General features: G+C 36.2%; 2 protein-coding genes across 3 annotated transcripts; one reads left to right on the forward strand and one right to left on the reverse strand.

Annotated features, from left to right (window-relative positions):
• Positions 1–5,916: 5,916 nt before the first annotated feature.
• On the forward strand, positions 5,917–10,249 carry LOC116011015 (receptor-like protein kinase THESEUS 1). 2 transcript variants are annotated; one of them, XM_031250510.1, is made up of 3 exons: positions 5,917–6,182; positions 6,604–9,001; positions 10,120–10,249. In XM_031250510.1, exons 2-3 carry the CDS (start codon positions 6,663–6,665, stop codon positions 10,166–10,168), a joined length of 2,388 nt encoding a protein of 795 aa, XP_031106370.1. In that variant the 5' UTR covers positions 5,917–6,182; positions 6,604–6,662; the 3' UTR covers positions 10,169–10,249. The 2 variants fall into 2 exon arrangements, with proteins under 2 accessions (XP_031106370.1, XP_031106369.1); XM_031250509.1 differs by lacking the exon at positions 5,917–6,182 and having other exon boundaries at positions 6,190–9,001.
• Positions 10,076–11,382, reverse strand: LOC116011016. The gene is made up of 2 exons (XM_031250511.1): positions 11,125–11,382; positions 10,076–10,871 (listed from the first exon to the last, which is right to left on the reverse strand). Exons 1-2 carry the CDS (start codon positions 11,357–11,359, stop codon positions 10,144–10,146), a joined length of 963 nt encoding a protein of 320 aa, XP_031106371.1. The 5' UTR covers positions 11,360–11,382; the 3' UTR covers positions 10,076–10,143.
• Positions 11,383–11,946: the final 564 nt, after the last annotated feature.

Genomic DNA, 11,946 nt, shown 5'->3' on the forward strand with positions numbered 1-11,946 from the left:
CCGGATGGATCCAGCTCTATGTTCACAATTTTAGTATTCTATATTAATAAATTTATATCTCATTACATTACTCAATATTCACATTTTTGAACTCTATATTCACAATTTGAACTCTAATTGGAGCGTTATTTGACTTTTATATGAACAAATACTAATTGTAACAGAGTTTTTTTTTTTTTTTTGAAAAATTGTAACAGAGTTGGTAGCACTAAAAAAAACAATAACTTGTAAATACAATAAACTTTTAATTATTAAATCTTTTTAGTTATCTACAACATAAAATTTTGATTATAGCAATTATTTTAAAGATTATATCATTTTATTGAATTGACTAACTTCACCCGAATTGAGCAAACGCTTTCCCAATACGTTGGGCAATTATTTAATTACTCATTGGAATTGAACAATATATCTTTGGTTTAAATTTGGTGAGCAGTTATTTTCATGAAATGGGTTGATTCAGAGCACTTAAATGCTAAGATCAAAGCTTAAAATTGTGAGGCATCATCTATCAGTTTTTATGTAGTACACGTACACCACCCACTGCACATCAATCATCCACCCAACTCTTCAATTCCCTCCTTTTATAAATGCAACTCTCACCTGTACTTGCACATATGGCATGCACGCAACGCCCCCACCCTTCACATAATTTACGAGTTTTCAAAAAAAAAAAAAAATTGCTTTTTGAAAGGTAAATAATTTTTTTAGAGACAACTTTTAAAAGAGTAATTAATACCAATAAGGCTGGGATGAAATGACATGAATATCTTATTTTGTTTTTTGTTTTTCCTAAATACTCATAAGTGAAACATTAAATCGTAGATAAATATGATTTTTTCAATTGTGAAAAAGTGATTGTTGTATTAATTTGTATATGTTATACGTTATTGTGTTTGTTGGCATGTTAACTCTTAACCGGTGAATTTGCAGACGATATTGTGAAAATAGAATAAATAGGAAAAGTAGATACTGAGAATATAGAGTAGAAACAGGGAAGAAAAAGTACTTTATTCGGTCAATCCTTACTTATATATAATACGGAAGCAAGGTAATAAAAGAATACCGTTACAAAATATTACCATCAATAATCATAATGTTGATAATAATGTCTATATTAAAATATTTATAACAGTATCTCAATAAAAATGAAACTTACAAATTACAAACAACTAATAATTTTTTTTTTTTAAAGAAAGAAAAAAGATTGATGTAAACCAGTCATTTTCGGTAATCAAAATGTTGACATTGATAAAAATGGGTAACGTGCCCCACGTGATGACTTGGCATGGCAATGTCATACGTGGTACATCATCCAGCTATGTAATTAATTAGACAATTAGACATATGCATATCATCCTTAGCTACGAAGAAATTATATTCTCCGATCCTCGGTATATATAATATATATAACCTGTGGTTGTGAAAGCAATATATATAATTAATTTAAGCTTGAGATGGATCGAGAAGAGATCGAGTTGAGAGTAGATATCGATGGATGAATAGATGAGGTGAGAGTTGAAGATGGTTTGCTTTTGCTTCTTGGTGGACCAAAAGAGGAAGGTGAGGAGAAGTAAGCCGGTGGCCGGTTCGTGTTCCCGGTGCGGCCGTGGCGCCGCCGTTGCCGATGTGACAACCGCCACCAGGTTCTGTTACGTCCCATTTTACTACAAGTCTTGGAAGGCCATCGTCTGCACCTTCTGTGGAGCCATTCTCAAATCTTACACATCATAACCTACGCACTAAATATACACATCATATCAGATCAGACCACGTAAGTTAACAATTATATTCATCGCTATCTAATTGTAATATAATGTATAATACTATGTAGTGTTTAATATATCAACGCAACGCTAGCTGGGAGTTATATAGTTCTTCAGTTCCTTAGCTCTGTACTTTTGTACGCGATGCATATCTACATGATGTAAATGATATATGATGGGGAATTTTCTATGTACTGATTGTTAATATCAATTTTATGATGGCAAGCGAAACATATATATAGAATTTGGAAATAATTTCATTTCTTTCTCATCTTCAAAGTGAAATTTAATTGTATTCTTCGAAAACTCTTAGAGATTAAGAAAGAATAATGAATTAAGAATTCTGAAGCTAAGTCGAAATAAAAGTTTTGAAGTTCAAAAACTATATTATACTTAAGTTTAAATTAGAATTAGAGAGGTTCATGAATCAGCTATTCCTTATTTCAATACAAATTGGAACTATATAAACATAAAGGAAGAACCACATCATAGGGTGAGCTGATCTTCAACATCCAGAGGATACTTATAAGCTTAAAGAATTTTTGGGTATTGTCTTGTAAGGCTCAATTATTATTATTTTTTTTTTTAGTACTACTGACTCTGTTACAAGTCAACAGTTATATAGGAGTGTTAACTGGGATACCGGATGTCATCGGGTGCCATTAGACCACAAGGTTTATTTGGATTGGGGACTCTTATATATAGGTGATACACAAGATAGGAGAAATCTTGTGTATTCTAACAGGCCTTTGGTTGGAGAGAATGAATTAGGTGAGAAAAGAATTGCAATTTCATGGGAAATAATAATGCGGGAATAAAGTGAGAGTTTTAATTCTAGTGTTTGATTTGCAGGAATAAAATTCCTGGGAATTTCAATTCTAATATTTGGTATACATGGATTTGAGTGGGAATAGGTAGTATAAAGTCCAAAATATCTATCCATTGTTGTGGTGTTGTTGTTACGTTGTTGTTATTAATCTTAAATGACAAGTATCTATTGGATCTATTTGCATATTCAAACCCCAAAAAATATAACATATTAAATTCAAAAGCACTCATCAATCTATCTTGAACTAAAAAAACACAAGCATTTGATTTGGGTAGTCAGAAATTTGGAAGAGTTATGCATATAAAGAATTCAAATAAACATACACGAAAGTTGTTGTATATAAACAATGCATATAAAGAATGTAAAATTTGGATAGTTGATGCATATAAATATTTAAAGGAATATAAACAAAGAGAAGTCGAAGTATAATACACGCTATAATTTTTAAGGGAAGGTCAGACATAGGTTAAATAAGGGAGGGGTAATTTTGTCTCAGGATTATCTTTTTTTTCTTATTAAAATCCACAGAATTAAAATCCCAAGAGGAGCCATGGGATTCTAATTCCATAAAAATGAGCCAAACTAAGGAATTTAGTTGCCTCCAGAATTATATTGGAATTAAGTGGGAAAAGAATGGTAATTCTTTCCAATTAAACGCCTTGTAAATTCTCGTGGTACTAAGTTGTGTTACAATTAGTAGATGAGTTTATATAATTGTGTAAACTAGTCTTTTAAATTAAAGAAATAAGTATCAAATAAATCATTGAACTACACACGAATTTTAATTGAAATGTTTTAAATATTTATTCAATATTCGCACAGCATGCATTACGCCATTACGGACTTACGGTACCGAACATATAGTACGGACTACGGAGCGATTCTTTATTTCAAAAATAAAAATTATATATTATGTATGGAAATCGATGCGAATGCAAATGATAGCAGTCACCTAGCTAAGCCAGCAATGCGGCCATCAATTGAAAAATCTTATAATTTTCGATTGAAAAATGGACACGTTTTGGGGCTTGGCCATTGTTAATGGTCCAAAAGTCAAACTTTCCATCTAATATATACTTATATAGTCTAAAAAATACAAAAACTTTTGAAGTGTTTTGACTTTTGATGATAATGAAAGGAAGATGAGAGTTGATAATCCTGCTGTTGTAGTGTATATTCAATTAAACTGTAACGTATGCTATACAAAGTACATAAATACAACTAGAGTAATAACATAACAAGAAGTACATATGAAGTATAATTCATAGAGTTCTAATATATCCTCCTCAAGCACAAGATTGAAGTGGCCCAACATTGAGCTTTTTCTGGAAAATTCAAAACGCGGAGTTGGTAGCAGTTTTGTTAAAATATATGCAAATTGATCTTTAGTAGATATAAAATTAACTTGAAGCTCCCCAGACGTCACGCCTTAACCCACACGAAGTGATAATCAATCTCCATGTGTTTAATCTGTGCATGAAACACTAGATTGGCACAGAGATAGGTCGCGCCCAGATTATTGCACCACAAACGAGGAGGACAACCCAGTGGAAAACCAAGTTCACGCAGCAGAGACATAGCCCAAACCTAATAAGAGCCAATAAAGTTAGGCTTTTAACTAACGGGAACTAAAAAAGGTCGGTGTAATTATTTGTTGAAATGAATGGTTCATATTATTTTGATTTTAGTATTTTTATTATTATTATTTTTACGACTTTACCCTCTATTATATTATTTACTTTTCCTGAATACGCATGCATTTCATCAATGTAAACTTTAGTAACGAAATATTCCATTAATTATTTATTATTCTTAACTTATTGATTTTTATAAAGAAGGTCTTAGGTTCGACCTCATCTCAATCAAAATTAACATAATTGCTAACATATACTATGAATATGTTAGAGTATATTAAAAAAAAAAATACAATATAAGAGCCAATGTGATTGCTCACTCTCTGGTCAGGGCTTCTTGCTCGTATATTGGTTGGGAGGTGTGGAACGTAGATATCCCTCATTGTATCCGTGATTTGATTTCACAATTATAGTTCGCTTTGATAGTTATTTTCAATATATATATATATATATATATATATATATATATTTATATATAATATAAAATTTAACATGAACTTTGGTTAATTAATTAGAATAACGCATTGAGCATTGATGAAACGATACACCTTATTTACAATATATATTCAACACAGATGAAAAACTATGTCTATTATCATTGTCTTTTGGGGAAGGAGGATTTTGTTCTGTTTTTGAAAATGCAATGCGCAAAGGCACTAAAGTTCCAGTGATCGAAGCACACCAGGATACTAGACCAAATTAAGAATTCATTTCTTGCGAAAGTGGAAACAAGAGGAATCATGAATCACGCCAATTAATAGAGCTTTGTGTTGCAAAAACTATGCTTAGGGTACTATCAAGTGAAGGTGTTTCCCTCTAAAATTGTTATCACCAGCTAATTCAACTTTTATACCACATGTCATAGTTATGCATTTCTGAAATATTTATTTTTATACAAAATTTGATAATCTTGCATTGATATATGCGAGGATACTGAATGATACTTTGATAAATTCTGAAACATTAATTTAAAAATACACATTTAACATACTATTTACACAATATGTGGGTGGTAACTAGAAATAGTTATGAGATTACTATGCTTCTATATTTTTTTATTCCTTCATTGTCACTATAAAATCTCACAAGAAAACTAACTGTCAGTACTTTAAATGTCCGCATACACATCAATTAAGTAGAACTTGGTAGGTTATTTTTTATAATAATTTTAAAAATATTTTTAGTAAAAAAATATGATTCTCCATAAATATAGTATAGTTAGAATAGTATCTACCTCGCAATTAATGTCTAAGTCTCTTTTAAATTTTCAAAAAAAAAAATCTCAAAACCAATAGCAAATATGATATATACTCTTAGTTGTAGGATATGTAAAATTTTTATTTTAAATTTCGTAACACCAAATTTCAATAAACTAAAATAATGGTAGAATAGAGGGAGTATAATGATGTTGACAGTCACAAGCAGCTCATGGTCGCTGTCGGAGTTCCGTTAAACAAATTCCGTCAACCCTGAACCCTCAGTGCACCCCAGAAAGCCGCGTAGAAGCGGGTCCCAGAGATCGCCGATCCCAGAAAAAAGCTACAAAATTATTCCTCAATAACACTGGACAATAAAATATTCCAAACTTTCTTTAATGCAAACCGATAAATATATATATAAACATCAATGATGAGTTGCAGAAGTTTCATTGCATTTTCTGCTACCATTTCCACTTGCTCTTGAAGATACTCAGAATCAAAATCAACCTTCAGTGTCTCTTGAAAACAGCTGTGGCTGCAAATTGACTATTGTGTGGGGTTTATGGTGTGGGTCCAACCCCCCCAATTCTCCCCTCCCCTATGCAATTTCTCTCTAAATTGACAGCCTAATCAACAGCCTGGAAAGAGCTGTGTCAGTCGCCACTAACAGCCTTCTTCTTCTTCTTCATGGTGCCATTTTCCCACTACCAGTCCACTTTGCAGCATATGGGGAGTTCTTAGCTCTAGTACTAAGGTAAGGGTAGTGGAAACTGCAAAAAAGCTTTGATTTTTATCCCTCCTGATTGTATTTTTCTTGCATTTTTATAGTTATAGTAGCTTGAATTGCTTATTATTTGTTATAGAGCATTGCTTTGTATGCATCTAGGTAGTTGGGTTGATGGGTACTAGAATTGGGCAAGTGGGAAAACAGTTATTTGGAATTTGAGAGGTAGTTGTAGGGATTGAGTTGAAACATTCAAACTTTGAAGTATACTGGTCAATTTCTGGCAGTGTAGTGCTTTTAGGCATTAAGATTCCTAGGATGGTGACTTTGAGAATAAAGACATGGATACTTTTGGTTTTATCTGTTTCCATAGTATTAAGGTTTTTGGGTCATGTGTCAGATGCTGCCTTCACTCCTGTGGATAATTACTTAATTGCTTGTGGATTTTCAGAAAATGTCACCTTTCTTGGCCAAACCTATGTTCCTGATTCAGTTCGATCCTCGGTTTCTATGGAAAGTGAGGGAAACCTTGTTGCAGCCACCTCCAATTCTTCTGCCCCTTTTCCTATATACCAATCAGCTAGAATTTTCACCAGTACAACATCTTACTTGTTTGATATTGAGCAAGAAGGCCGGCATTGGGTCCGCCTTTACTTCTACCCTCTTCCAGGCCACAATTTAACATCCGCTTCAATAACTGTAGTCACAGAAGATTTTGTTCTCTTGAACAATTTCAGTTTCAAGAGATACAATGGCTCTTACCTCTTTAAGGAGTATGCAATCAATGTTACTTCTGATAGCTTGATTCTTACCTTCATCCCATCAAACGGCTCTGTTGCATTCATTAATGCAATTGAAGTTGTATCCATCCCGGATGAGTTGATCCCAGACAAGGTGGCTTCAGTTTCTCCATCGAGTTCTATTAGTGGCCTTTCTGGGCTGACCCTTGAAACTGTTTATCGTGTAAACATGGGCGGTCCTCTCATTACTGCTCAGAATGACACATTAGGCAGGACTTGGGAGAATGATCTGAAGTACCTCCATGTAAACAGCTCTGCCATGAATGTTTCAGTTAGTCCATCGAGTATAAAATATCCAGCTTCTGTCACGCCTGAAGTTGCGCCAGATTTGGTTTATGCAACTGCAGAGACTATGGGAGATGCAAATGTAGCTAATGGCAATTTCAATGTTACTTGGGTCTTTTCAGTGGATCCAAATTTCGTGTATTTTGTTCGAGTTCATTTCTGCGATATTGTGAGCGAGTCTATGAACAGTTTGGTGTTTCACCTTTATATCAATGATGACATTGCTTTAGCAGATCTTGACGTGACTAATCAAGCTGGCAATTTGGATGTGCCATATTACCGAGATTTTCTTTCCAACTCATCAACTGATGATGTAGGCATTCTAACAGTGAGTGTTGGTCCAGACCCAAGTGCTGATTTCATCAATGCAATCATGAATGGTTTGGAGATCATGAAGCTTAGCAATGGAGCCAGGAGTTTGGATGGGGATTCACCGGTTGAGACTCTCCATGCATTGCCCCCGAGAAAGAGCAAGAAAGGTGTCATCATTATCTCTGTTGTGGGAGCATCAGCTGCACTGCTGATGATTGGTTTGTGTTATCACTGCATTTCAACCCGCAGGTCGAAGGCCATTCAACAAGGTCTGGGGCATCATTGGCTCCCTCTTGGAAATTCTTTGACTCTGTCAAAATTTTCTACAATTTCCCAAAAGAGTGGAACAGCAAGTTGCATCTCCTTAGCTTCTCCTAACCTTGGCAGGTTCTTCACTTTTCAAGAAATAATGGATGCCACTAATAAATTCGACGAAGGCTTGCTTCTTGGTGTTGGTGGTTTTGGTAGGGTCTACAAGGGATCACTGGAAGATGGTAACAAGGTAGCTGTCAAGAGAGGAAACCCGAGATCTGAGCAAGGTATTGCTGAATTTCAAACCGAGATTGAAATGTTGTCCAAGCTTCGCCACCGTCACCTCGTGTCTTTGATAGGCTATTGTGATGAAAGGTCAGAAATGATACTTGTTTATGAATACATGGCAAACGGGCCTCTTCGAAGCCATCTTTATGGAGCTGACCTCCCACCGATTTCATGGAAGCAGCGCCTTGAGATCTGTATTGGGGCTGCTAAGGGGCTTCATTATCTCCATACTGGTGCAACTCAAAGTATTATTCATCGCGATGTGAAAACAACCAACATACTTTTAGACGATAACTTTGTGGCCAAGGTTGCTGATTTTGGCCTCTCAAAGACTGGACCAGCTCTAGATCAGACCCACGTGAGTACTGCCGTTAAGGGTAGCTTTGGGTACCTTGATCCCGAATACTTCAGAAGGCAGCAGCTCACCGAGAAATCTGATGTTTATTCATTTGGTGTAGTCCTGGTGGAAGTCCTTTGCTCAAGACCGGCTCTGAATCCCGTCCTTCCTCGGGAGCAAGTAAATATATCCGAGTGGGCTTTGTCTTGGCAAAAGAAAGGCATGTTGGGCGAGATCATGGATTCAAGCCTTAAGGGAAAGGTGAACCCGGCCTCTCTAAAGAAGTTCGGGGAGACAGTAGAAAAGTGTTTGGCTGAGCACGGGGTTGATAGGCCTTCCATGGGCGATGTTTTGTGGAATTTAGAATATGCTCTTCAGCTCGAGGAGACCACATCAGCTCTCACAGAGCCCGATGATAACAGCACGAACCATATCCCCGATATATCCTTGCCAACGCCCGAGCCATTTGACAACAGCGTAAGCATGATGGACGGGGTTCAGTCAGGAACAGATGACGATGTAGAGGATGGTGTCACCAGTGTTGTTTTCTCCCAGCTCATGAATCCACTTGGAAGGTGAGATGAATTATATTATATGCATTTGTGGCCATTTAGCATTCCTCAATTTCTAAATTTCTTTTTTATTGTTTGTATCTCATATTATTCATTGTGTACTGTAAATAATTGGTGGGGCTACTGGTCTCTAAAATATTTGTGTTTGAATTACCCATAAGCATTGTACCATTGTCTTCATTCAGTGGGTACATGATTTAGTCCATCTTGTAGCCACTCATTCAGAAAGAACTTGAATAAAACACAAGCTATCATCTGTTCAGTTTCTGGAAATGTAGGGTCAATGGAACAGTAACAGAATATATTGCTGCAATTAATAGTAGCATATTGCAGGTTATTGGAAGAATATAGGTTCTTCAAATACTAATCTCTGTTGATTCTGTGTCAAGGTTTGTCAAGTGAAATGGTATTATGTTTTCAGGCTTACACTGCCTTCTTTTTGGATTTTTGAAAATGAAAATACATTTATTCAAAGAAACAAAACAGGGGTTAAGCAATATGGCAAAACGAACATTCAGATTGTTGTGTATGTCTCATATGTACTGAAAGATGATAGGTGTTGGACAGAACAGAGCTCTACTTATTCCTCTCTGAGTCGCGTTTCTCGGTGGACAGGAATGAGTAATCAATCAAGAATCAAATATCTCATAAAACTATAGCTTTTGGCTTAGTGATTTTTTTTATTTTTTTTTTTTGAAAATAGGCGTAGTGGTTAAAAACTCAAAAATAAATATTCAGAAACTAGACAATATATGTTCATAAACCCAAACTTAATGTTCACTAATCCAACACTACGGCTCATAATGTTACATGCTAATAACATGTCTATGTTCAAAAACTCAAAGCTTAATGTTCAAAAATTAGACGCTAAGTTCATGTAGCGAAGCAGAGTGGAGTCCAACACCTATCCAGGTTATGTTTTTTCTCTTTTGTTGCATCGGAGTGGGTCAGAGTGCTACCCCACGGTATGGTACATAGGTAATTTAGTACAAATACATGTTAAATATAAATATGGGGAGAAGGTAGAACACATTGCTGAACCACGTAAATTTGTTATGGTTTATCTCAACACAGATGTATCAATTGTAAGGCAAAGATTGATATTTTATTCACTATGGTAGGAGCCAAAGTTTCATAAACTGCTATCAAAGAATTGCATATTCTTTGTGAGCAGTGATTCCAACTGGATTGAACAAGCAATACAAGCAATCTGTTGAGAGAAGTGATGTAACTCTGTACTTATCATTGCCTCCCACCACCGGCATGGCTACTCCGGGCTTCGCCGGATTCTGGAAATCAGGCCGGTAAGTGCGGCCAAGCAATCCTTCAACCTCCGGCGAGAGGCCGAAGAACCTAAACTGCAACTCCAAGTGAACAAAACAGTCATCACGAGGAATCTGATAATTATGAACCCTGTCGTCCTCTTTAGTTACAGGAACTACATTCACTGCGATTTCTGCAATCTCTGATACAGATATTGTAACGCTGTTCTTGCTGGAAATTCTCTCGACTTTAACATCATTTTCAGGGGACTTCCATACCGAGAAAGGGGTTTCAGGCAAAAAAATGTGTTCCCCATTATAAGAAAACTTGAGATGGTCTATTGTGTCATCCCATTCTGCTGCTTTTGTTGCCGAGAGAGAGAGAGTGTGGGTGCCAAAGAGGATCCCCAGTGCTTGAATCCAAGTATAGTCCCTGGCTCGGCCCGCGGGGCGACGGCCGATGAAACGGGCGTTGATTTGGAGATTAGGATCGGAGACTAAGCTGAAATGCTCATTGCTCTTTCCATGGAAGTAAAAGACTCTCCCGTCCCCTCCGATGAAGCGGGGATCATAGCATGCAGCTCCCACGCCGTTGCAGTTGGGTACTCGGTCTGCAAGTTCCAACAAAACATAAACAGGTAATAACATGTTAGGATCAAACATTTATCGCTATGCCAAAAGTTATAACTAGTGTCACCATTTTCGAGAGGAGTGTGCTGAATTTGGCCCTTCAAGCCTCCGTCCAACACTAGTGCTGGACTTGGCCCTTAACTGGCCTCCGCCCAACAGAACAAAAAGATAAAAACGAACTAAGATATATAGACTGGGAAAGATAGAAAAGAAAAGAAAAGTAAAAGTTCATGCTTTTGCATTCAGGCTGGCACAATGGGGAATCACAGTTGATAAAGCAAGCTTTAGCCTTAGGAACTTTTGGGTTTCTGGATGGGCATTCTTGGGGACAAGTCATGCTTTTAAGAAAGCACCGGAGTCCTCTTCTGAGGCAGGCAACTTTTTCTGGTTTTTGTGCATGAATTTCAACCAAGCCGGCAAAGTGCACTAGCAAAATGAGCAACAAGCTTTTGCAGTTCACCATCTTCATAGCTAAGCTTAGATGAAGATCAGAACCAAGTTCATGCAACTTTACCCATCAATCTGCTGACTTTATAGAAACCAACGAGTGGAATTATTTGGTTGTTTATGCCAATTTGGCGTGAGAAACAGTTGACTTATTAGAATTGGGCGTAAAAACTGGAGCCGAACTTTTGACCGTTGAATCAACTAGTATTTTTCTACATTATGGAGCCCAAAGGGGTGATTATCTGTAACTAATTTAATTACTGCAAGATGCAAACGAAGCAAGAAAAGTCCAATATCACATGGATTCTTGCAGAGATGGTTCCTGAAAGTCAGAATTTAAAAGATTGCTCAAAGATTTTTGCTTTTAAAACTTTTACGAAACTAAACTACTTTAGTCAGATTGAAAGTAACAGAAAGGTTTAAATTGATAAAGCTACATTGTCATTTTAAGGAATAATAATCAAATAAATCATCAAACTACATATACTAGCTATTTTTCTTACAAAGAAAATGGCTCATTCCCCAAAAAAGTAGTATTTCAATTGATAAATAACTTACCAAAAGAATTCCCAAAAATATTATTTCATCCCCCCCCCCCCCCCCCCCCCC

The sequence above is a fragment of the Ipomoea triloba genome, chromosome 2, assembly GCF_003576645.1.
Source record: "Ipomoea triloba cultivar NCNSP0323 chromosome 2, ASM357664v1".
In the NCBI taxonomy this organism is placed as follows: Eukaryota; Viridiplantae; Streptophyta; class Magnoliopsida; order Solanales; family Convolvulaceae; genus Ipomoea; species Ipomoea triloba.